At 41.9% G+C, this 27,728-nt stretch overlaps 1 protein-coding gene across 7 annotated transcripts in view; it reads left to right on the forward strand.

Moving 5' to 3' along the window:
* The window catches only part of LOC115151980 (myocyte-specific enhancer factor 2A), a 130,918-nt gene extending 103,624 nt beyond the window's left edge, over positions 1-27,294 (forward strand). For 2 of the 7 annotated variants that reach the window (XM_029696371.1, XM_029696372.1), the window contains exons 7-12: positions 15,032-15,079; positions 17,573-17,757; positions 19,696-19,719; positions 22,809-22,932; positions 23,092-23,215; positions 23,392-27,294. In XM_029696371.1, coding sequence (XP_029552231.1) covers positions 15,032-15,079; positions 17,573-17,757; positions 19,696-19,719; positions 22,809-22,932; positions 23,092-23,215; positions 23,392-23,764 — 878 coding nt within the window. In that variant the 3' untranslated portion in view covers positions 23,765-27,294. The remainder of the gene's footprint in view (positions 1-15,031; positions 15,080-17,572; positions 17,758-19,695; positions 19,720-22,808; positions 22,933-23,091; positions 23,216-23,391) is intronic. The other 5 variants (XM_029696374.1, XM_029696375.1, XM_029696377.1 and 2 more) reach the window with 3 other exon arrangements.
* The last annotated feature ends 434 nt before the right edge of the window (positions 27,295-27,728 follow it).

Genomic DNA, 27,728 nt, shown 5'->3' on the forward strand with positions numbered 1-27,728 from the left:
ACCTTACCTGTCACCTTAGACCCACTTCAATTTGCTTACCGCCCCAATAGGTCCACAGACAATGCAATTACCATCATACTACACACTGGCCTATCCCATCTGCACAAGACGAAAACGTATGTAAGAATTCTGTTCATTGACTATAGCTCAGCATTCAACAACATAGTACCCTCCAAGCTCATCATTAAGCTCACGGTCCTGGGTCTGAACCCCGCCCTGTGCATTTGGGTCCTGGACTTCCTTACGGGCCGCTCCCAGGTGGTGATGGTAGGAAACATAATCTCCACTTCGCTGATCCTCAACACTGGGGCCCCACAAGGGTGAGTGCTCAGCCCCCTCCTGTACTCCCTGTTCATCCATGACTGCGTGACAATGCACGATTCCTATTCAATCAGCAAGTTTGCAGACGACACAACAGTATTAGGCTTGATTACCAACAATAACGAGACAACCTACAGGGAGGAGGTGAGGGCTCTGGGTGTGTGGTGTCAGGAAAATAACTGCTCACTCAACGTCAACAAAACAAAGGAGATGATCATGGACTTCAGGAAACAGCAGAGGAAGCACCCTCCTATACACATCGATGGGACAGCAGTGAAGAAGATGGAAAGTTTTAAGTTCCTCGGCGTACATATCGCTGACAAACTGAAATGGTCCACCCACACAGACAGTGTGGTGACGAAGGCGCAACAGCGCCTCTTCAACCTCAGGAGGCTGAAGAAATTTGGCGGGTCACCTAAAACCCTCAAACTTTTACAGATGTATCTGTAACAGTTGTATCATCGCATCCTGTCGTGCTGTATCATCGCCTGGTACGGCAACTGCACCGCCCACAACCGGGCTCTCCAGAGGGTGGTGCGGTTTGCACACCGCTTCACGGAGGGCAAACTACTTGCCCTCCAGGACACCTACAGCATCCGATGTCACAGGAAGGCCAAAAAGATCATCAAAGCCTGCCACCCAAGCCGCTGCCTATTCACCCCGCTGTCATCCAGAAGGCGAGGTCAGTCCAGATGCATCAAATTTGGGACCAATAGACTGAAAAACAGCTTCTATGTCTAGGCCATCAGACTGTTAAATAGCCATCACTAGCACAGAGAGGCTGCTGCCTACATACACAGACTTGAAATCATTGGCTACTTTAATACATGGAACACTAGTCTCTTAATTTTTGTATTTTTTATTTATTTCACCTTTATTTAACCAGGTAGGCTAGTTGAGAACAAGTTCTCATTTACAACTGCGACCTGGCCAAGATAAAGCAAAGCAGTTCGACACATACAACAGAGTTACACATGGAATAAACAAACATACAGTCAATAATACAGTAGAAAAAGTCTATATACAGTGTGTGCAAATGAGGTAGGATTAGGGAGCTAAGGCAATAAATAGGCCATGATGGTGGCGAAGTAATTACAATATAACAATTAAACACTGGAATGGTAGATGTGCAGAAGATGAAGGTGCAAGTAGAGATACTGGGGTGCAAAGGAGCAAGATAAATAAATAAATACAGTATGGGGATGAGGTAGTTGGATGGGCTATGTACAGGTGCAGTGATCTGTGAGCTCCTCTGACACCTGGTGCTTAAAGCTAGTGAGGGAGATAGGAGTCTCCAGCTTCAGTGATTTTTGCAGTTCGTTCCAGTCATTGGCAGCAAAGAACTGGAAGGAAAGGCGGCCAAGGGAAGAATTGGCTTTGGGGGTGACCAGTGAGATATACCTGCTGGAGCGCGTGCCATGGGTGGGTGCTGCTATGGTGACCAGTGAGCTGAGATAAGGCGGGGCTTTACCTAGCAGAGACTTGTAGATGACCTGGTAGGAAGCCGATTCTAGATTAATTTTGGATTGGAGATGCTTAATGTGAGTCTGGAAGGAGAGTTTACAGTCTAACCAGACACCTAGGAATTTGTAGTTGTCCACATATTCTAAGTCAGAACCGTCCAGAGTAGTAATGCTGGACGGGCAGGTGCGGGCAGCGATCGGTTGAAGAGCATGCATTTAGTTTTACTTGCATTTAAGAGCATTTGGAGGCCACCAAAGTTGAGTTGAATGGCATTGAAGCTCATCTGGAGGTTAGTTAACACAGTGTCCAAAGAAGGGCCAGAGGTATACAGAATTGTGTCGTCTGCAAAGAGGTGGATCAAAGAATCACCAGCAGCAAGAGCGACATCAGTGATGTATACAGAGAAGAGAGTCGGCCCGAGAATTCAACCCTGTGACACCCCCATAGAGACTGCCAGAGGTCTGGACAACAGGCCCTCCGATTTGACACACTGCACTTTATCAGAGAAGTAGTTGGTGAACCAGGCGAGGCAATCATTTGAGAAACCAAGGCTGTTAAGTCTGCCGATAAGAATGTGGTGATTGACAGAGTCGAAAGCCTTGGCCAGGTCGCTGAATACAGCTGCACAGTAATGTCGCTTATCGATGGCGGTTATGATATTGTTTAGGACCTTGAGCGTGGCTGAGGTGCACCCATGACCAGCTCTGAAACCAGATTGCATAGCGGAGAAGGTACGGTGGGATTCGAAATGGTCGGTGATCTGTTTGTTAACTTGGCTTTCGAAGACCTTAGAAAGGCAGGATGGGATAGATATATGTCTGTAGCAGTTTGGGTCTAGAGTGTCTCCCCCTTTGAAGAAGGGGATGACCACGGCAGCTTGCCAATCTTTGGGAATCTCAGACGATACGAAAGAGAGGTTGAACAGGCTAGTAATAGGGCTGCAAAATTTTGGCAGATATTTTTAAAAATAGAGGGTCCAGATCGTCTGGCCTGGCTGATTTGAAATAATAATGTTACTTTAATAGTGTTTACATATCTTGCATTACTCATCTCATATGCATATACTGTATTCTATACTATCTACTTTATCTTAGTCTATGCCGCTCTAACATCGCTCATCCATATATTTATATATTTTTAATTCCATTCCTTTACTTAGATTTGTGTGTATTAGGTATTTGTTGTGAAATTGTGAGATACTACTTGTTACTATAGATATTGCTGCACTTTTGGAACTGGAAGCACAAGCTTTTAGCAACACCCGCAATAACATCTGCTAAACACGTGTATGTGACCAATAAAATGTGTATTTGATTTGATTTGATTATTACTATTGGAGAGCCCTTTTTTGTCTACACCCACCGTTCACACCCTCTTAAGCTTTATCCCCACCCATCTCTTTAAGGGTTGATCGAGCGTTCTGTACTAACAACAGCCGTCAAGCACCCAATCTAACTTGCTAGCTACTTCCAGACACAAATGAGGGAACAGCTCACTGAACATTACTTGCCCTAGCAGAGCTGGTTAGGCTGTTATGTTATCCAGAGCATTGGTGACTGTAACTGTGCTGCTGGCAATAATTTAATAATTTTTTGCCGATACTCAACGGGTGTTGAGCGTTCGTAAATTCATCAGCTATTCTGCTCTCTGACACACTCAGACGAGAGTGCTCTGAAATCGGAGTAGATGACCAGACTGAATTTACGAACGCACCCGAAATGGTTACTTGCCTAGTGGAGTTTTTTGTTAAGACATGTAGCTAGCTAGCTAGGTAGTCAGTGAACCATAATCCCAACTCATGGCATTACTACCCTGCATGAATCTGCAGGTAGCTAACCAAACAGGTTCAATGTTAGCTAGCTAACATTAGGCTATAGCTAGCCAAGCAAATGGCTCTGAGATATGAATAATAAGATCATACACGTAACGTTAGCTAGCGAGCCAGCCAGCTAATGTTAGCTAGCTAGCCAACAGTATACTTTAACCTGTTAGGGCTAGGGGGCAGTATTTACACGGCCGGATAAAAAACGTACCCGATTTAATCTGGTTATTACTACTGCCCAGAAACTAGAATATGCATATAATTATTGGCTTTGGATAGAAAACACCCTAAAGTTTCTAAAACTGTTTGAATGGTGTCTGAGTATAACAGAACTCATATGGCAGGCAAAAACCTGAGAAGATTCTGTACAGGAAGTTCACATGTTCGAGAAGGCATTTCTGCCCAAAAACATATTTAGATTTTTTTTTTTAAAGTTCACGTTCAAATGGCTTTCCTGTGAAGTAGTGATCCTCGACATACGGCTAGTTTCCTGAAGCGGGTCACATATGCAGGTTCGAGTGATGGGACACTGTGCTTACTGTATAGCAATGTCAGCATGTTCTTTTCTATCCTCAACACCTCAACACCTTGACAGTGTTCAGTATGTTATTCAGACTGCAGCTTGACATGTTGGAGTAATGATGCATCCAAGGCTCCAAGACCAGAGGGACAGGTCTTTATTTGGCAATTTGTTCCAAAGAAGAGGAATAGATGGTTGAGTACAGTAACAGAGGAAAATGGCGACAGCTGCCAATGTCTGCCCCGCCGCTATAGTAACACACAATCAAACCACCAAGGACACCAGGAAGGTCACACATCCAACTGTTCCTTCTGGATAGTAACAGAACAAGACTGCCTCTTGTTCTTAATGGACTGCTCACTTTGTGTTGCTCCAAACATGTTTAAGGGTTTAGAGATGACAACAGTCACTATATTTTCTTAGGGGCTATCCCTTCATTAGGAACTTGTCTGTGCCTGAAAGAGTTAACATACTAAAGGGTAGTGTTGAGGCGGCTGATTCTCTTTAGCAGGTAAATAAATACAACGATTCCTTTAAGACCGACACCTCCATACCACCATCCCTCCTCCAGTTTCCTTCCTCCTATTGACAGGTGCATCTGTTTTTTCCAGTAAGTAACAAGGCAGCCCTTATATGGCTGGAGAGAGCCTGCAAGATGCCTAGGCCAGCAGAACCCTGGAGGTATTCAGGCCATGACATCCCTCTAAGTCTTCTGTACACAATGACCGGACAGCCTGTCATGGCTGCTATGTGCTCTGTGAGAGGCAAAGGCAGGTGGACATTAACCACTTTCCTTGCCAGGCAGGCAGGCCACTGTGTCTCATATGATACAATATTAGGGAAAGTGAAAGTGAATACCTAGTCAGAAACACAAGCACCTGTGATAAAATCTGTAAATCTGTGTACCCAACCAATAAACTTAGATTTTTATATTGCTTTATATATATATATATATATACACAGTGCATTGCGAAAGTATTCAGACCCCTTGACTTTTACCACATTTTGTTACGTTACGGCCTTATTCTAAAATGTATTCAATTGTTTTTTTTCTTAATCAATCTACACACAATACCCTATAATGACAAAGCAAAAACAGGTTTTTAGGAATGTTTGCAAATTTATAAAAAATGTAAAACAGAAATATCACATTTACATAAGTATTCAGACCCTTTACTCAGCACTTTGTTGAAGCACCTTTGGCAGTGATTACAGCCTCGAGTCTTCTTGGGTATGACGCTGCAAACTTGGCACAGCTGTATTTGGGGAGTTTCTCCCATTCTTCTATGCTGATCCTATCAAGCTCGGTCAGGTTGGATGAGGATCATCGCCTCACAGCTATTTTCAGTTCTCTCCAGAGATGTTCGATCGGGTTCAATTCTGGGCTCTAGCTGGGCCACTCAAGGACATTCAGAGACTTGTCCCGAAGCCACTCCTGCGTTGTCTTGGCTGAGTGCTTAGGGTCGTTGTCCTGTTGGAAAGTGAACCTTCGCCCCAGTCTGAGGTCCTGAGCGCTCTGGAGCATCTCTCTGTACTTTGCTCTGTTCATCTTTCCTTTAAGCCTGACTAGTCTCCAAGTCCCTGCCGCTGAAAAACATCCCAACAGTATTATGCTGCCACCACCATGCTTCACTGTAGGAATGGTGCCAGGCTTCCTCCAGACTTGACGCTTGCCATTCAGGCAAAAGTGTTCAATCTTGGTTTTATCAGAGCAGAGAATCTTGTTTCTCATGGTCTGAGAGTCCTTTAGGTGCCTTTTGGTAAACTCCAAGCGGGAGGTCATGTGCCTTTTACTGAGGGGTGGCTTCTGTCTGGCCACTCTACCATAAAGGCCTGATTGGTGGTGCTGCAGAGATGGTTGTCCTTCTAGAAGGTTCTCCCATCTCCACAGAGAAACTGGAGTTCTGTCAGAGTGACCATTGGGTTCTTAGTCACCTCCCTGACCAAGGCCCTTCTCCCCCGATTGCTCAGTTTGGCCAGGCGGGCCAGCTCTAGGAAGAGTCTTGGTGGTTCCAAACTTCTTCCATTTAAGAATGATGGAGGCCACTGTGTTCTTTGGGACCTTCAATGCTGAATACATTTTTTGGTACCCTTTGCCAGATCTGTGCCTCAACACAATCCTGTTTCGGAGCTTTACGGACAATTTCTTCGACCTCATGTCTTGGTTTTTGCTCTGACATGCACTGTCAACTGTGGAACCTTCTATATACACAGGTGTGTGCCTTTCCAAAAAATGTCCAATGAATTTAATATAGCACAGGTGGAGTCAAGTTGTTTCTACAATCAAGTTGTAGAAACATCTCAAAGATGATCAATGGAAACAGGATGCACCTGAGCTCAATTTTGAGTCTCATAGCAAAGGATCTGAATACTTATGTAAATAAGCTATTTCTGTTTTTGCTTTGTCATTATGGGGTATTGTGTGTAGATTAATGCAGAAACTGTTTTATTTACTCAATTTTAGAATATGACTGTCACGTAACAAAATATGGAAAAAGACAAGGGGTCTGAATACATTTCAAATGCACTGAATACTATATACAGACCACTTGACTTTTTCCACATTTTGTTACTCAGTGAAATAGCAGGGCACCAAATTCCAAACAACAAATTCAGATTTCTCAAACATACAAGTATTATACACCATTTTAAAGATAAACTTCTCGTTAATCCAACCACAGTGTCCGATTTCAAAAAGGCTTTACGGCGAAAGCATACCATTAGATTATGTTAGGACAGCGCCTAGACAAGAAAAACCACAGACATTTTCCAAGCAAGGAGAGGCGTCACAAAAACCAGAAATACAGCTAAAATGAATCACTAACATTTGACGATCTTCTTCAGATGACACTCCCAGGACTCAGTGTTACACAATACATGTATGTTTTGCTCGATAAAGTTCATATTTATATCCAAAAAACATTTTACATTGGCGCGTAATGTTCAGAAATGTTTTGCCTCCCAAAACGTCCAGTGAATGAGCACATAAATTTACAGAAATACTCATCATAAACGTTGATAAAAGATACAAGTCTTATGCATAGAATTAAAGATAAACTTCTCCTTAATGCAACCGCTGTGTCAGATTTCAAAAAAGCTTTACGGCGAAAGCACACCTTGCAATAATCTGAGTACAGCGCTCAGCTACCAAAACAAGCCATACAGATACCCGCCATGTTGTGGAGTCAACAAAAGTCAGAAATAGCATTATAAATATTCACTTACCTTTGATGATCTTCATCGGAATGCACTCCCAGGAATCCCAGTTCCACAATAAATGTTCATTTTGTTTCGATAAAGTCCATGTTTATGTCCAAATACCTACTTTTTGTTCACGCGTTCAGTTCACTATTCCAAATGCACAATGCTCGAGCACTAAGTTCAGACGAAAAGTCAAAAAAGTTCTATTACAGTTCGTAGAAACATGTCAAACGATATATAGAATCGATCTTTAGGATGTTTTTATCATAAATCTTCAATAATATTGCAACTGGACAATTCCTTTGTCTTTAGAAATGAAAAGGAACTCGGCTCACTCTCACGGCTGCGCACGTGACTTAGCTCATGGCATTCTGCCAGACACCTGGTTCAAACAGCTCTTATTCTCTCCCCATTCACAGTAGAAGCCTGAAACAACATTCTAAAGACTGTTGACATCTAGTGGAAGCCTTAGGAAGTGCAATATGACCCCACAGACACCGTATATTGGATAGGCAATCACTTGAAAAACTACAAACCTCAGATTTCCCACTTCCTGGTTGGATTTTTCTCAGGTTTTCACCTGCAATATGAGTTTTGTTATACTCACAGACATGATTCAATCAGTTTTAGAAACGTCAGAGTGTTTTCTGTCCAAATCTACTAATAATATGCATATATTAGCTTCTGGGCCTGAGTAGCAGGCAGTTAACTCTGGGCATGCTTTTCATCCGAACATGAAAATACTCCCCCCTGTCCCAAACAAGTTAACACAGTGTCCAAAGAAGGGCCAGATGTATACAGAATGGTGTCGTCTTAGTAGAGGTGGATCAAGGAATCACCAGCAGCAAGAGCGACATCGTTGATATATACAGAGAAAAGAGTCGGCCCGACAATTGAACTCTGTGGTACCCCCATAGAGACTGCCAAAGGTCCGAACAACAGGCCCTCCGATTTGACACACTGAATTCTATCTGAGAAGTAGTTGGTGAACCAGGCGAGGCAGTCATTTGAGAAACCAAGGCTGTTGAGTCTGCCGATAAGAATACGGTGATTGACAGAGTCGAAAGCCTTGGCCAGGTCGATGAAGACGGCTGCACAGTACTATCTTTTATCGATGGCGGTTATGATATCGTTTAGTACCTTCAGTGTGGCTCAGGTGCACCCGTGACCAGCTCGGAAACCGGTTTGCAAAGCAGAGAAGGTGGGGTGGGATTCGAAATGGTCAGTGATCTGTTTGTTAACTTGGCTTTCAAAGACTTTAGAAAGGCAGGGCAGGATGGATATAGGTCTGTAACAGTTTGGGTCTAGAGTTTCACCCCCTTTGAAGAGGGGGATGACTGTGGCAGCTTTCCAATCTTTGGGAATCTTGGACGATACAAAAGTGAGGTTGAACAGACTAGTAATAGGGTTTGCAAAAATGGCGGCAGATCATTTTAGAAAGAGAGGGTCCAGATTGTCTAGCCCAGCTGATTTGTATTGGTCCAGGTTTTGCAGCTCTTTCAGAACATCTGCTATCTGGATTTGGGTGAAGGAGAAGCTGGGGAGTCTTGGGCAAGTAGCTGTGGGGGGTGCGGAGCTGTTGGCCCGGGTTGGGGTAGCCAGGAGTAAAGCATGGCCAGCCGTAGAGAAATGCTTATTTAAATTCTCGATTATCGTGGATTTATCGGTGGTGACAGTGTTTCCTAGCCTCAGTGCAGTGGGCAGCTGGGAGGAGGAGCTCTTGTTCTCCATGGACTTTACAGTGTCCCAAAACTGTTTGGAGTTAGAGCTACAGGATGCAATTGAGTTACTTGTGCCTTGACTGTCACCAGCAAAGCACCCCCACAACATCACACCTCCTTCATGCTTCTCGGTGGGAACCACACATGCGGTGATCATCCCCTGAACAAGGCAGTTAACCCACTCTTCCTAGGCAGTCATTGAAAATAAGTTTTGTTCTTAACTGATTTGCCTAGTTAAATAAAGGTAAAATAAAACATTTAAAATGTTGCAGCTCTTGAGGCGTCACTGCAGACCTGGGTTCAATCCCAGGCCGGCGGCGCACAATTGTCCAGGTTAGGGAAGGGTTTGGCCGGCCGTGGTTGGCAGCCGGACGGTGTTTCCTCCGACACATTGGTGCGGCTGGCTTCCAGGTTAAGCTATTAGCAGTGTGGCTTGGCAGGGTCGTGTTTTGGAGGACACATGGCTTTCGACCTTTGCCCCTCCCGAGTCCGTAGGAGTTGGGACAAGACTGTAAACTACCAATTGAATATCACAAAATTGTGGAGAAAAAGGGGTAAAAAACTAAAATGTAAGCCCTTTATCAACTTTGCCAGATGATCTTGTGGATGTTTCTTATTATCGTTAGCAGAATTGCTAACTAGCATTAGCGCAATGACCGTAAGACTATGGTAACCAACGCTAGTTAGTATCGGCTTGCGAAACTACCTCTAACTTCCTTCCTACAGGATGCAGAGACATACAGATGGTATCCATGAGTTCATCTGACTCTAGGGAAGTAGATAGAGGGCTTCATTGCCAAAATCCCGAAGTATCCCTTTAAAGCTATAGATCTTAAATGTAATTCTGTCCTGAATCGTGAGCCTAGATATGCTGGGTATAAGTTTGAGTCAGAGGTTGGTGAGGTGATTCAATACTCTGAGTCAGTGCTGTGTGAAATGTTTGGTCTGTCTGTATTTGGTCTTTGGCAGTGCTCGGAGCCCTGACCCTGTGCTGGGTAAGCGGTAAGGTTATGGGGTTGTATGTACCAAACTGGGTGGAACAGCAGAGACAGACTGCTTGGGAGAGAAACCTCTCTCTTCAGTGCTGCTGTCAGATGGCCATTTCTTACATAGCTCAGATTTTTCACAAGCAGCAGCTATTGGGAGAAGAGAGACCTTTTGGACAAACCAGACGGAATGCTCCTGTCTTGTACTGGTTGCTCTCTTTTCTCCCTCGGTGGTGTGGCTTGATATCTCTACTAAGAAGAGCTTACAAGCATGGAGAATGTCCTGGGAAATGCTCAGGATCAATGATTAAGCCTCGGGAATGGTGGCCCTGATCCGAACACTAATCCTACCTGTCATGCCAGCTCTTGCCCTTGGAAAGAAAACTCTCTTAATATTGACATGCACAGACAAAGTGCAAATTAATCATTTTGTCCATGGACATGACATCTCATTGCACCTTAGCATTTCTCTCTTCCACATTGTGGAAGCATAAGTACTGCAGCTGGAAAGCTGTAGCTTTTTGGAGCCGTTGTCATAGTTTCCTTTCTGCAGCAGTGTGAAGGAAATACATTAGAGGTCTGTCATTTGATTGGAATTGAGTATGTATTGATTCAGAATGAACATGAGCCTGTTTTCAATCTGAGGACATAATAATATTAAAACAAAAACATGAAAGTATGTTTCTGTTAATGCACCACATCTTACGTTAAGCCAAAATGGGATTTTCTATTTTCATACATTAATTTCACCCGTAGAACATTACAGGCAGTGCTAAATGTACACAGTGTTTAACTTGGGTAAATGAGGCTCGGCAAAGAGGGTCATCTAGCACATGAGGAGCACAAAAGCCAGTGTTTAAATAAAGGGGGAAAAGGGCTCCAATAATCCTCCTGGAGAGGTCTCGCAGTGGCTCAGTCCCAGTGCCCTGCAGACATGAATCATGATAGATAAGGAGATTGGACTGAGGTTATGTTTGAAGAGCCCCAGGCTCCATAAAGTAGCCTGGGTCTTGATGACCATGACAAAAGGTGAGTCAGGGTCTGAGTATTCACTCACAAAGTACAGTATTTTGATTTTGCAAGCAAATTGTTATAGCTATACTTTAAATATATATTAATTACATATTTTCAGAGAGGTTTTTGATAGAAATTAATTTTAAATTGTTCTGTCTGAAATCTTTTTTATTTTTTTATTTTACCTTTATTTAACTAGGCAAGTCAGTTAAGATCAAATTCTTATTTTCAATGACGGCCTAGGAACAGGGAATGAGCCATCTGTATTGGCTCTCGTTCAAAGACCTAGACCTTGGCTCACAATAATATGAACTTCTCATGCTTTGCTCAAACATAGATGATATGGATGTAATTAAAGCAACTGTGATATGTACAGTTGAAGTTGGACGTTTACATACACTTAGGTTGAGTCATTAAAACTCGTTTTTCAATCACTCCACAAATTTCTTGTTAGTCGGTTAGGACATCTATTTTGTGCATGACACAAGTAATTTTTCCAACAATTGTTTACAAACATATTATTTCACTTATAATTCACTGTATCACAATTCCAGTGGGTCAGACGTTTACATAGACTAAGTTGACTGCGCCTTTAAACAGCTTGGAAAATTCCAGAAAATTATGTCATGGCTTTAGAAGTTTCTGAAAGGCTAATTGACATCATTTGAGTCAATTGAAGGTGTACCTGCGGATGTACTTCAAGGCCTACCTTCAAACTCAGTGCCTCTTTGCTTGACATCATGGGAAAATCAAAATAAATCAGCCAAGGCCTCAGAAAAAGAATTGTAGACCACCACAAGTCTGGTTCATCCTTGGGGGGCAATTTCCAAACGCCTGAAGGTACCCCGTTCATCTGTACAAACAATAGTACGCAAGTATAAACACCATGGGACCATGCAGCCGTCGTACTGCTAAGGAAGGAGACACGTTCTGTTTCCTAGAGATGAGCGTACTTTGGTGCGAAAAGTGCAAATCAATCCCAGAACAACAGCAAAGGACCTTGTGAAGATTCTGAAGGAAACAGGTACAAAAGTATCTATATTCACAGTAAAACGAGTCCTATATCGACATAACCTGAAAGGCCGCTCAGCAAGGAAGAAGCCACTGCTCCAAAACCGCAATAAAAAAGCCAGACTTCGGTTTGCAACTGCACATGGAGACAAAGATCGTGCTTTTTGGAGAAATGTCCTCTGGTCTGATGAAACAAAAATAGAACTGTTTGGTCATAATGACCATCGTTATGTTTGGAGGAAAAAGGGGGAGGCTTGCAAGCCAAAGAACACCATCCCAACCGTGAAGTACGGGGGTGGCAGCATCATGTTGTGGGGGTGCTTTGCTGCAGGAGGGACTGGTGCACTTCACAAAATAGATGGCATCATGAGGCAGGAACATTTTGTGGATATATTGAAGCAACATCTCAAGACATCAGTCAGGAAGTTAAAGCTTGGTCGCAAATGGGTCTTCCAAATGGACAATGACTCCAAGCACACTTCCAAAGTTGTGGCAAAGTGGCTTAAAGACAACAAAGTCAAGGTATTGGAGTGGCCATCACAAAGCCCTGACCTCAATCCTATAGAAAATTCGTGGGCAGAACTGGAAAAAGTGTGTGCGAGCAAGGAGGCCTACAAACTTGACTCAGTTATACCAGCTCTGTCAGCAGGAATGGGCCAAAATTCACCCAACTTATTGTGGGAAGCTTGTGGAAGGCTACCCGAAACATTTGACCCAATTTAAACAATTTAAAGGTAATGCTACCAAATACTAATTGAGTGTATGTAAACTTCTGACCCACTGGGAATGTGATGAAAGAAATAAAAGCTGAAGTAAATCATTCTCTCTACTATTATTCTGACATTTCACATTCTTAAAATAAAGTGGTGATCCTAACTGACCTAAGACAGGGAATTTTTACTAGGATTAAATGTCAGGAATTGTGAAAAACTGAGTTTAAATGTATTTGGCTATGGTGTATGTAAACTTCCGACTTCAACTGTATACACTACCGGTCAAACGTTTTAGAACACCTACTGATTCAAAGGTTTTTCTTTATTTTTGCTATTTTCTACATTGTAGAATAATAGTGAAAGCATCAAAACTATGAAATAACATGGGATCATGTGGTAACCAAAAACAAATCAAAATATATTTTATATTTGATATTCTTCGAAGTAGCCACCCTTTGCCTTGATGACAGCCTTGCACACTCTTGACATTCTCTCAACCAGCTTCACCTGGAATACTTTTCCAACAGTCTTGAAGGAGTTTCGTCATATGCTGAGCACTTGTTGGCTGCTTTTCCTTAACTCTGCGGCCCGACTCATCCCAAACCATCTCAATTTGATTGAGGTCTGGGTGGTTCTGGAGGCCAGGTCATCTGATGCGGCACTCCATCACTCTCCTTCTTGGTAAATTAGCCCTTACACAGCCTGGAGGTGTGTTGGGTCATTGTCCTGTTGAAAAACAAATGATAGTCCCACTAAGCCAAAACCAGATGGGATGGCGTATCGCTGCAGAATGCTTTGGGTAGCCATGCTGGTTACGTGTGCCTTGAATTCTAAATAAATCACTGTCAGTGTCACGAGCAAAGCACCCCCACACCATAACTCCTCCTCCTCCATGCTTCACGGTGGGATATACACATGCGGAGATCATCCGTTCACCCACACTGCATCTCAAAAAAACACTGCGGTTGGAACCAAAAATCTCCAATTTGGACTCCAGACCAAAGGACAAATTTCCACTGGTCTAATGTCCATTGGTCATGTTTCTTGGCACAAGCAAGTCTCTTCTTCTTATTGGTGTCCTTTAGTAGTGGTTTCTTTGCAGCAATTCGACCATGAAGGCTTGATTTATGCAGTCTCCTCTGAACAGTTGATGTTGATATGTGTCTGTTACTTGAACTCCGTGAAGCAATTATTTGGGCTGCAATTTCTGAGGCTGGTAACTCTAATGAACTTATCCTCTACAGCAGAGGTAACTCTGGGTCATTCCTGTGGCGGTCCTTATGAGAGCCAGTTTCATCATAGCGCTTGATGGTTTTTGGGGCTGCACTTGAAGAAACTTTCTTGATTTCCCGTATTGACTGACCTTCATGTCTTAAAGTAATGATGTACTGTCGTTTCTCTTTGATTATTTGAGCTGTTCTTGCCATAATATGGACTTGGTCTTTAACCAAATAAGGCTATCTTCTGTATACCCCCCTACCTTGTCACAACAAAACTGATTGGCTCAAATGCATTAAGAAGGAAAGAAAATTCCACATATTAACTTTAAAGAAGGCACACCTGTTAATTGAAATGCATTCCAGGTGACTACCTCATGAAGCTGGTTGAGAGAATGCCAAGAGAGTGCAAAGCTGTCATCAAGGCAAAGGGGGGCTATTTGAAGAATCTCAAATATAAAATATATTTTGATTTGTTTAACACTTTTTTGGTTACAACATGATTCCATATGTTCTATTTCATAGTTTTGATGTCTTCTATTATTCTACAATGTAGAAAATATTAAAAATAAAGAAAAACTCTTGAATGAGCAGGTGTTATATATATATATATATATATATATATATATATATATATGTGTACACCTAATTAGCAATCCAATGTAGAATTGTTTATGTCATAAAGTCACACTGCTCAATGCATTAGGGCTGCTTTGCACATGGTTCCACTCTTGCCATGCACTCTCTATTCCCACTCTGTTGAGCATTCAGAATGAGAGCTTGTCAGGATGTCACTCTTCTCTGTTGTGCAATATGCCTGCAAGTTGTGCAGATTCTTTCATTAATGCTGGAGCGTTACACTCTCTTGTAGAGCAATTACAAGGAATGTTTGTGTGTCAAAAATAGTCTATTTGAACCTATTATTCCTTTATTTCTAGACAACCGTGGAAGCCGTAGGTGTTCCCAGTAGATTACCACTTCCAATATGTATGGTTTTTTTTATTTAAAAAGCATTCTAAACTGTATTTGTTTTATGTTAAGGGGCTTTCCAAGTGAAATATGGATTGGCGTTCTTGGAACAACTACCGAGTGAGTGACTGTACTGTAATCTCTCACATACTGTGGCCTTGCTCTCTGTTTCCTGAGTCAAATCAATACCAGAGCACCCGCTAAAGAGTTTCTGTCCAGGCTCATTAATTATAATTTGCTCTCCTTTCCACTTAATCTATTAGAGGCTCTTGATTCACACCCATTAATCTTTTCTCATTAATGTGTATTCTCTCCCCTCACTGAGACTCATGTTCCTCTGGTGTTTGCTTAATGACTGTCAGGTCTGGTCAGATCTGCCTCACTTGTTCTACGGTTCATTTTAGTGAAAGCACGATTTAGTCAGAGTTTATTTTGTCTTACGTTCAGATGACAACCTCTTATGTAATCCTGCTCCCACAGTGGGCGGTGTTAATTACTTACAACAAAAAGTATATGTATTTACCCAAACAGAAACTAAACATCATTGTATATGTCCTGGGGTCATTCACTGAGGATTTGATGGCTGAAGAACCATTCTGGTTCAGATAACACACAGAAAACAAATCCACAAATATGTTTCTGCCAAAAGGCTTGGCTCCCCTCTTGTGATCATTTTCTCATTTTAAAATGAACTGTGAGGTAAAAATAGTTGTTTCCGTCTTGTAACAGTGCCCCATTTAGAAACCATTTAAAGGTCTAAAAGGGATACTGGCACTAATTACATTTAAGTATTTTCTTCATCAGCAATTTTTAGGCATGGTCATCTGTACAAATGTACACTACAGTTATTCTGCATGTTGCTTTTGTGCACAACTGGCTTTAGTCCATGTCAAATTAGCTTCAAGGAGCATGTTTCTCTTCCGTTAGGCCCTAGTTACTGCCTACACATCCACGTTTGTGCTACAAAAGATTTTCATTTTGGACGGATTCCTTACGATGATATCATAGCCTGATCATTATCAGAAAGCTGTGTTGCTGCAACTTTTACAGTCATATCAAGCAAGATAGGACCCTCCCCTTCCCAAACTCCAGCCCAGATATTGCCTCACTTGATTTGCCCGCCCACTCCCACAATGGTTTCTGAGTAGAGCCGAGAAGAGAACAAACCTCTATGTGGAATTCCACAACCAGAGTTTGCCTTTCAGAAAATAATTTATCTTTCTTAGAAATAAAGAATTCTGATTTACAACCGTTGCAAAGAAAATATCTTCACTATCGGAAATTTGAGTCAGTTCAAATTTCCGATAGTGAAGATATTTTCTTTGCAACGGTTGTTGACCCAGATGGTACTTGTCCTCCAATGAACCTATGCTTATGTTAACGTATTGGATGTTTTGCCATAAGCAATAGCAGTGTCTGCTATTTTTAGGTATAGGGCATTTACATGGCTAATTATATATGCGTGCACCTTGGATTTTGCAGCAGTCACTTCCAGTATAAGATGAAAGCGAGTGCTGGGAGCTATAGTAGTTTGCATTGCGTATGCTGTTGATTCAGCTGTGAGATACCATTGTATGTCTCATAACTGTTTATTTGGCCATGTATTGTGGTGTTTCTTATCTGTAGCTAGAGAGGTGATTGTTCCATTATTTCACAGAGCGAGGTCCTGCTTATTCTGCAGCTGGCTTGTGTTTCACTAGGCTCTATACAACACAATGGAGTACTCAGTTACTTGTTGAATTGTGTCACTGATCTGTTGATGAAATAATAGATAGCATAGATTCTTTCATCCCTCTGTTTCAAATAAAATATTGTACTATCTGTAATCTTTAAAAAAAGCTGAATAATGGATCAAAACAAGTTAGAAACTGCTATTAAATTTGCTTATACTCTCACGTTGATACCATAGCATTTCATTAATTTCATTGCATATATACCTCACATCAGTTCCATTCCATATATGCATGGTGTGACATGCACTGTAATGGTCCTTCTCCTGATCAGCTCTGAGATGGTGTCATTGCCCTGTGCTTTCTTTCACTTTGTTTTAGAGCTGCTGCCACAGGAAATGACTCTGGGTGGGGGGTAAACCAGCCTTATGACTCATTCTTCTTTAAATCTACCATTAGAGTAAAACAAGGAAATTACAGTTCACACAAATGTATATAGTACCACGAATACAGTACTATGAGTACATAGTTTTGCGTAGCCAGACATAGTATTCCCATATTGTCATTTTTTTTTTTTAAAGTAACAATCTTTTAGCAAAGTGTTTTACTCAACTGTAATGGCTTGCTATTCCCACCTTAAACAGCAGTCACAGTACATTTGTTAAGTGAATTGCTCCTCATCCCAGGATACAAGGAGTTGACTTTGATATCGTCACTCACAGGAAGAATGAAAGGCTCATCAATTCTGAAATGGACATTTTATTTTGGTAAATGTGCAGGATAATTATCAGAGTCTATTAAAACTTCCCAGAGGGTTGGGAACACTTAACGTTGCATGCTGTAGCAAGCTATGCAGCTTTAAATGGTTGGAGATTTGGCAGATGCCTGTTGTTGTGGTGGCTCACAGTCCCGTGATGGCTTCTGTCTCTGTGTGTCTCTCCAGGGAGTGGCTTTGTCAACTCCAGGGGCTCTCCGGGACTCCTGGGCACACCCAGCGGGAACGGCCTGGGGAAAGTCATGCCCACCAAGTCTCCACCGCCCCCTGGAGTGAACATGGGGATGGGAAACCGCAAGCCAGACCTGAGAGTGGTGATCCCCCCATCCAGCAAAGGCATGATGCCCCCACTGGTGAGTAGCCTACAGTCCCCACTCCTCACTGCACATGAGCAGACTGTAGGAACACTATGTATCTCTCAGTCCTAGGGCCGGCTCAGATTCTGGCTTAGAAGCATTCTCCTTTCCCATCACATGTGTGCAACAGAGGGAGTTTTATTTTCCCTACACAGGATCGTGATCGTATCATTGTGGTGTAGCGTGCCATGCTGGAAATGTTTTGGAGCAGGAGACAATGTCCTGAGGATATCAGTGCTGTCTGAGGACCCCTTTCTTCCTGGTGGGACTGGTTTACGTGCAGCTTAGTTTCACTTCCATCAACAGCAATCAGCAAGTGGCATTCGTTCTCATGCTGCATTTTTATTTGATCACCTACAGGAGCAAGATTCTGGACAGTGCCAAGAACACAAACAGCACTATAGCTAGTTGGTCTATATTTCTGAGGCCCAGTCACTCAATTATTCATATTGAAATGATAGGCCCTCTCTAATTATTATAATGAAGGTGCAGAGCACCGGAGGCTGCACTAGACTGTCTCATCAATCTAAATGAGAAGAAAAAGAAAGAGGAAAAAAGTGTTCCGAAATTGGCCAGTAATAGACTCTTTCCAACCTGCATGTTGCTGGAGCTCTCAGCAATGGGAGTTCCTCCAAGAGACAGAGGCGTTGTTTGGATCAGGGGTGCCCGTGGCGTGGGCATCCATCCACCAGCCTGGAGCAGGGAATCAACATGTGTATGGTACTGTTACCATGCCAGCATCTGGAAGTGGTGGAGCTCCACACGTCACAAAGACAAAGCATTATTTTAGATCTAACTGGTAGAATGGTTCAGACAGAGAGAATTTAGAAGTCCTGAATGTGTCAGTAGTATTGAGACGAAAGGGAGGGCCTGCTCTGCTCTGTCAGTGTAAACGCAACATTCCAGATAGGGGGCTTTGGGGGCTGGCAGGTCTGCAGACAGCCTGTCATTAGGCCATAATGGTATTAAATTAATCACATCTCAGTGTGACAGAGTGGGGATGAAGGCTTAATCAGGGGCCCAGTGTGAGCCAGATAATATCTTGTCGCCCTTGTCGTGTCTTCCTGATGCTATTGATTGAGTGTGGTATTAAGACAGTCCTGGCCAGGGCACAGGGAAGTTGGAAGAGGGGCTTCCAGTTAGTCTCTTGTGTAGCAGAACATTAGGCCTCACATAGAGAGACCCCAGTAATCCCAAGGTGAAACAAAAATGCACAATATGTAGGCTTAGTAGTACTGTATCAATATATTACATTGACTGGTACCTCGTTGACAACTTTACATGAGCTACAAAGATTTTGTTACTTTACAGTTTTTCATTGAGTTGACCTAACTAGTCAGTTTTAGTTTCTTGAACACAGTTTATTTGAAAGTGGAGAGCCTTCCAAATGAGTCACGTTAGAGCCTCAGGATTGATGAAGTAATTAGATTGACATAGTTATGTATTGATGCATGAGAGGTTAAGAACTTATTCAATGTGAGGTTAAGTCCAAGTCAAAGTGAGCTTGCTGACTTAAACTCTTCACCTTAAGAGTTTATCCATTTCGGTTTTACATCAGTAACCTTCTGTAGTGAATAGTGGTGGATCCACAATCATAGGTGAAACTCTGAAATGGTCACAAACACAATGCTAAAGTGTTATAACATGGTCATTTAGCAGACTCTTCTATCCAAAGTATTTCAGGGAAGTTCATGAGTCCACAAAGAAATTGATTGACATTGCATTTGACAAAGAGGGTTTCGCAAGGTAACATGAATAGCGGAGGACAGAGTGAATTTTTAAGTCTAGAGGTCAGTCACGTCTAGATGACTTTTAGTTGTGGAATACAATCAGGCAATTAGGACTTTGGATTTCAAAATCAAAAGGGTGACTGTAGAAGCCATCCTGACCTTCTCTTGTAACCCTGCCTCTCTTCTTCTCTTCTGTTGAGAGCAGTCAGAGGAAGAGGAAATGGATTTGGTGAGTTTTAAGAAATGCCTGAGAAATATGGCTGAATGAGCACGCTTTAAATCGTAACAACAACAGAAAGAGGCATATAGATCAGTAATACGTGTTCAGGAGTGACAGCTGTACTTGAACTGTAGATTTGAATAACTTGAACTGGGTTTATTGAATATATTTGATTTGATTTGAATGCATTTTATTTTTATAAAGACTAAATTGAGAAATGAACAACAGCATCAGTGTGTCACTGCATGTTTTAGGCCTGGCCTGTTAAAGATGCCTCAACCTGTCTAATGTGCTGTGCACCGCCACTCCCATGTGTTGTTCAGGGAATGCCAGACATCCTGCTGGGGTTTGTGTGTGTTTCTGTTTGTTTGCGAGTGAGCACACGATACACATGTTCACTAGAACTATCAGACAGGTCCTACATCAATCTTGTGTCTGGTTACTTCAAGAAAGTAGTTAGGACAGACATCAAATATTATTTAGTCAAAACGAAAGGTTTCGTAATATCACAAAAATTCCAAAGTAACTTCCCAAGAAGAGATTTCAGATCTTGGATTAATTTTTCTAATGGGGAGGGGCAGATTACTTCATTGTGGATTAAGTCTCAGAAGTTTGTTTTTGATGATGTCACCTCGTTGGAGAGAATAGGAACAGTGGATATTTATCAAACTGTCATGATGCAATTGCCTCAAATGTAACCCTCAGCTGCACTATATTACAAGTAACCATATCAAATCATAAGGATATGCCTTATGTGTTTGCTACACTGATTGAGTAAAGGTGTCTCGATGTTATTCCCACCCAGATCCCAAACAGTCCTGCTGCTCATGCTAAATGTCATTTTGCCTCTATCAGGTGCCAGAAAATACAGTGCATTCGGAAAGTATTCAGACCCCTTGACTTTTTCTACATTTTATGTTACATCCTTATTCTAAATTTTATGAAATAGTTTTTTTCTTAATCAATCTACATACAATACCCTATAATGACAAAGCAAAACAGGTTTTTAGAATGTTTGCAAATTTATAACAGATGTAAAACAGAAATATCACATTTACATAAGTATTCAGACCCTTTACTCAGTATTTTGTTGAAGCACCTTTGGCAGTGATTACAGCCTCGAGTCTTCTTGGGTATGACGCTACAAGCTTGGCACAGATGTATTTTGGGAGTTTCTCACATTCTTCTCTGCAGATCCTCTCAAGCGCGGTCAGGTTGGATGGGGAGCATCGCTGCACAGCTATTTTCAGGTCTCTCCAGAGATGTTCGATCGGGTTCAATTCTGGGCTCTGGCTGGGACACTCAAGGACATTCAGAGACTTGTCCAGAAGTCACTCTGTTGTCTTGGCTGTGTGCCTAGGGTTGTTGTCCTGTTGGAAGGTGAACCTTTGCCCCAGCCTGAGGTCCTGAGCGCTCTGGAGCAGGTTTTCATCAAGGATCTCTCTGTACTTTGCTCCATTCATCTTTCCCTCGATCCTGATTAGTGTCCCAGTCCCTGCCTCTGAAAAACATCCACACATTATGATGCTACCACCACCATGCTTTACCGAATGGATGGTACCAGGTTTCCTCCAGACGTGACGCTTGTCATTCAGGCCAAAGAGTTAAATCTTGGTTTCATCAGCGCAGAGAATCTTGGCCATAAGGTGCCTTTTGGCAAACTCCAAGTGGGCTGTCATGTGCCTTTTACTGAGGAGTGGCTTCCGTCTGGCCACTATATGATGGAGGCCACTGTGTTCTTGGGGACCTTCATTACTGTAGACATTTTTTGGTACCCTTCCCCAGATCTGTGTCTCGACACAATCCTGTCTCAGAGCTCTATGGACAATTCCTTCGACCTCATCGCTAGGTTTTTGCTCTGACATACACTGTTACCTGTGGGATCTTATGTAGACAGGTGTGTGCCTTTCCAAATCATGTCCAATCAATTTAATATAGTACAGGTGGACTCCAATCAAGTTGTTGAAATATCTCAAGGATGATCAATGGAAACAGGATGCACCTGAGCTCAATTTTGAGTCACATAGCAAAGGGTCTGTTTTTTAATTTTTAATACATTTGCAAAAATGTCAAAAACCTGTTTTCGCTTTGTCATTATGGGGTAGTGTGTGTAGATTGATGAAACATTTGTATTCAATCCATTTTAGAATAACGGTTGTAACGTAACAAAATGTGGAAAAAGGGAAGTGGTCTGAATACTTTCCCGAATGTACCAAAGAAGTGTAGCATTCAAAGTTGATAGAGGTACATAATGGACAGAATGTTATATCCTCAGAAGATTTGAATAAAGCATGCATAGATTTATAAATTGTGGGAAATGAGTCCTGTGTGAGTGTGTGGGCCTGGTGAGTGTAGTTGGCTGCCTCAGAGCTTGTGTGGTCCTGTTGCTGCTGCATGAAGGCACTGCGTTGTGTGTGACTGTGTGCTTGGGACAGCATGCCAGCCACTGCAGCCAGGATCGCGGTTTTAAAGGAGTTAGTAGTAGCTACTGTATATTATCCAAATGTAGGACCCGTCTCTTTTTGTATTAGACTTAAGAAATCTGCCATCTGTAAACAACTTGAGTGCTGAAGAGCATTTGCCTTAGCTTGTATGGAAAATTGAATATGAAAAAGATTGCATATCAGCACCAATCCCACTATTGTATATGGTAAAACGATATCATACTTCAAAACTATATTCCCTTATCCATAATCCCTACATTGAATATCTGTTAAGAGATTCATCCACAAACAACAGCCCTCTTCTCAATATTGGACAAAAACATGCAATGTCTTTACTTAATGGGATTGAGTTTTATGCTTATTGCGCATATTGTCAAGCCGTTGTCATATAACAAGCCTCAATATGTTATCTGGATTGTAGCTACATGTGACATGAAGCTACAATGCCACCTCTTGGTGGAAAGTAGTATCGCAACACATTTGTCCACTGTCACAATAATAATGGTCTTTATCAAGTTACTACTTAAAAACATATAAAAAATGTAATCTATAACAACTGACATTTTGTATAATTTGGGTTCACTACAGTAAGCCCTATAGGGTCATACTGTTGCTTTGTTCATTACATCTGTGTTTTCCTGGTTCTGTTTGCAGAACACCCAAAGGCTAAGCAGCTCCCAGTCCCAGCCACTGGCCACCCCAGTAGTGTCTGTCACCACCCCCAGCCTGCCCCCTCAAGGCCTGGTATACTCAGGCATGCCCACTGCTTACAACACCGGTGAGTCTACCCCTCTGTCCCCTGCCACGGCTGCCTCATCCCTGCCTGCCTGGCTGTTACTGATTGGTCTGGTCTCCTGTGGAGAGAGTTGTTGCTGCAGTAGCAGTGGCAGGGGGAGTGTGTGTAACTCACTGTTCTCTGGTGCTGTTGTTGTTGCAGAGTACTCCCTTAGCAGTGCAGAGATCTCCTCCCTACAGGGCTTCGGCTCTCCAGGGCTCTCTCTGGGCTCCGTGTCGGCATGGCAACAACATCAACTGGGCCAGGCAGCTCTCAGCTCTTTGGTGTGAGTAACACACTAGCAAACACATGCACATACACATTAAGAAACCCACACATGAACACACATTCAAAGTACATAGCTTGTACTCCTTCAAATATCCCTTTTCCAACCACCACTCCAAGAACCTGATCTATGTCACTTTCCAAATGGTCACTGAGCCCGTGCTGTTTCTCTCACAGGGGTGGTGGTCACCTACCTCAGGGCTCCAACCTCTCTATCAACACCAGCCAAAACATCAATATCAAGTCAGAACCCATCTCCCCTCCGCGGGAGCGCGTCACCCCCTCTGGCTTCCACCAGCAGCAACAGCAGCGGCATCAGCAGCAGCAGCAGCAGCAGCAGCAGCAGGCGTCCGGCCGGCAGGACCTGGGCCGCTCGCCAGTGGACAGCCTCAGCTCCTCCTGCAGCTCGTACGATGGCAGCGACCGCGAGGACCACCGGCCAGACTTCCACTCCTCCTCCATGGGGCTGGGCAGACCCCCGGCCGGCACCGAGGACAACAGGGCGAGCCCTTCTGTCAAGCGCATGCGCATGGACACCTGGGTGACATAGAGCCACCTGGTCAAGCCTCCAGTCACCAGCTAGTCAGATGGAGGGGGAGGGGGGAGGAAGGGAGAGGGTAGACTTGGGGGAGAGATGGATGGGGTAGGAAAGGTCCTTATAGTTAACATTATTATTTAACTCCATTTCATTTTGTAAGAAGGAGAATGGCAAATACAATTAAAGGACATATCTAAATTAAATACGTCTCACATGAATAAGAAGAGCATTCAAGTAGTTGGACTGAATTATGTACACAAACAGACGTTATCAGGTACTGGGTGCAATCAGATTATGTTTTCAGGAGTCCGATGTTCAAAGAAAAAAAAAAATGAAACAATCTAGTTTATTGTAGTCACTGGTCTAGTCTGGCACTTACTTGTAGTTGCTGTTTTTGCTGTTGTGGTTGCAAGTTGCAAACAATCAAAGAAAGTCAGAGTGTTGCCTACTGGCTGAGGGCCCCTGCTTGTGGCGTCCACTGTTAGAGCTCAAGTTTCACAACATGATGGTGTAACCGCATACACCTTTAATCTCATACAATGTTGACTCAGTTTGTCTCTTCTATTAAGTTATTAAATCAAATCGATGTGAAATCTAATTTTAAAACAAAATCGACCTCAGAGACTACAACATAGTTGTTTTTAATTTGAAAGAGCTAGAATTTCTCTCGTGGAGTTTGAGACAGGAAAAGCTATCATGTATGGGAAGGACATGGCTCAGAGTCATGTGATTAGTTCTAAAAGAGAGGAAAAGTATATTGCAATAATAACATATTCATTTTATAACCTGATATGGGAAATTAAGATAATGGGAAATCGTCCAGTTGAACTGGTAGCATAGTAATAGTAAGAAATATTCTCATTGCTCCAACAATTCATTGGTAATGTAAGCCAAAGCTGTACTGTATGTTTATTTCTGTTATTTTGTAGCTGTTTTCCTAGCAATTCTCTCAAAAACAATTGTTTATCCTAGTTATGTTTTTACTGTGCTCTGTTACAACCAATATGAAGACATGCAAGCCAGATCTTGAATCAATATCTAAAGCCATGAACACTTGCTGTTCTGTTTGTAAAATTCTAAATTTGAGCCAAATGTTTTCTTTTGTTATGTAAATAGCAACTTTAATATTTATCACCTTGGTGTAGCTAAGTACGTATGTAATGTACCATCACCAGATTCAAGAAAAAGGTATATTTTTGTGGATTACTGCCATGTTTACCCAGCGAGATCCTTATTAAGTAGAGTATTCACTGGTTAATATTTACTATTTTGTTAATTATACTGTGCTTTCTTTAAAATTTTGTTATTACCGTTTTAAATCAGTGGATTTATTTCCAGAGAATAGTTTTTTGGGTCATTTTCCCTTTAATAGTGGTGAATGTCTGTCCCTAGGAAATTGTAATAACAGTGCTGTGAGGTTAAAGTTCCTGCATACCGTATGTTGTGAAGGAATATCGCAATGCTAAGGATAACATGGTTCCTTCTATTGTGTTAACTATTTACCTGCAGCTGCTGGATACTCTGCCAACTTTCAAACCCAAGGTCCCATCTCAGCATTGAAAAACCGCCCATTGTGATTGTGCTTAGCTCAATCGAAAGACATGCCATTTCATGAACCATGCCAATAAACCTATTTATGGTTAATTCAATTATCCATTGATAGATCACTCTGGTGAATTTTTTCACATTGAGTAAACTAAGTTACAAACGTTGTAAATATAATAGCCTAAATGTACATCTCAGTCATGATTATGTATAAAATGTATCCATTTTATAAATTGGCACCGTAAAATAACCTTTGTAAATGCCCCATCACTAGTAGGAAATGAATAATCCAGAAATCATGATGTCATAAACAGGGTGTAGTACTGGTGAGGGGAAACAGCCATTTTCTGTTTCACTGTTGTATGTTTGCCTGTGTGAGCATATCAGACCTACATGCAGAGGCATGTAGGTCATTGTCTGTTACAGGTGGCCCTGGTTTCATTATGCCCAATCTTCACAGTGGCAAAGTGTCAGAGAATTCAGCAGCTAAAACATAGTAGAGACAATGCAACTGAATTGACTTGATCTCACACTGCTGGATTGCACACATTTGTTTGAGAATTGTGTTGTACAAAAGGAGTCTCTCTTTATATTTGCTATATTTTCCCTTGTGTGTTTCTTCTCCATGCCCACCTCCACCCCTTTCATTTGATCCATAGCAGTTGGCCATAAGCCAATAGTGATCTATGTAGTTTACAACTCATACTCTGTCCAGATGGGACCCCAACAAAATGTCACTTAAAGGGTCCAGTCTACTATTAGATGTTATTGCAAGTCCCATATAGTCACCCTCAGTACTAGAATGAAGATTTGCGGATATGATGAAGTAGGAACTATGTGCTTAGTGCCTACAGGGCCTGAGCAGATGAAAATATGACTGTTAACCTTTAGTCCTTAAGTGCCACTGTGTGAGGGAGCTTGATAGGCAGTTGCACATCAATTTGAAATCATGTAAACCTTTTTGAACACACATTGTTTTTCTCAGTCTTGATCAATTCAGAAATATTTTAGACATGCATAACAAACACAACATAACTTATTAATATCAAATTTAACATTTCAGGTTACAGAATAGCAATAATACCATTACACTATTCTTAAAAGGCAGTAGCAGTCTTTTTTATAGCTTCATCACACAATTACATGCACACTTTAGCACTTGATAGGATATCAGGGAATTTTTCTAGGTTCACTCTTTATATGCACGGTTAGAAAATAGCCTTATCCCAAAGAATTTCTCATGTTATACATCAAGAAAAGCCTCACAAAGCTACAAACCTGCACCCCTACAGCTAAAGAAGCTGACATACATTACAGTACATAAACTGGATAATCTTGCCCACCCTGCACTCCCCTGAAATCAGATTCACACAAGGAATGTATTGAGAATGTAAAGGGATAGACTTGCTCTTTTGGTCTATGTGCTGTGTAAAAACATGCACAACTATTGAATGTGAAAGAAAAGGATTTAAGGAGACAACAGAACTTTGTTTGAAGTACTTTCTTCACTTTGCTTTGCGAGAGTAAGCCTACACTGCTTTGCTTTATGGCTTTTACAAAACAGAACTATGTGTTTGGTAATTGTTGTAGTTAATAGTTCACGTAAAGAAGCTGTTTGCGGTTTGGATGCTCAAACCGTTTGGCGGCACAAGCTGGACTTTGTTGCCATGAGTGAAACAAACTGTTTCAAAATCAAGAGAGAATTTTAAGTTAATCTGCATTTTATTTCCCTTGAATGTGTTGTTTTATCTTCATTATACAATAAATATTCTAGTGAACTTTTTATTGAATGACTAAGATACCAAGCTAGAGATTGTTGTACAAATTTGTATTCTACATTCACTAAAAGTAAAACTATTGGCTTTTACTGTGTATTTTAGGTTCTCTCACTCATCCTGTATAAAATGAAGTGAACAACTCTCTTACCTAGATTTTGTCCACCTGTGAAGTCCCAAACAATAGAGACTGTCAGCTTTATTAAACACCTCAATGTATGCTTAACCACTAACTTTATGTGCCTTCATATGGGAGTGATGGAGAGGAAAGTGTCCCAATTATTTACATGCATAATTTTATGTTCACAAAAGGTCAGCACAAGTTGGCTCTCATAATACAGAAGTGCAGGAAGTGCGTTTTCAAACAGAATAGTTCACATTGTCATTGATCTTTTTGGAAAACCTTCATGCAGACACTACAGGCTATTATACATTGCATATACAACACCTTAAAAACACCTGCTCTTTCCATGACAGACTGATCAGGTGACAGCTATGATTCCTTATTGATGTCACCTTATTTTGATGTTAAATTGTTAAATCCACTTCAAGGGGAGGAGACGGGTTAAAGAAGGATTTGAGACAATTGAGTAATGGATTGTGCGTGTTTGCCATTCAGAGTGTGAATGGGCATGACAAAATATTTAAGTGCCTTT

This window comes from Salmo trutta, chromosome 17, assembly GCF_901001165.1.
Source record: "Salmo trutta chromosome 17, fSalTru1.1, whole genome shotgun sequence".
Classification (NCBI taxonomy): domain Eukaryota; kingdom Metazoa; phylum Chordata; class Actinopteri; order Salmoniformes; family Salmonidae; genus Salmo; species Salmo trutta.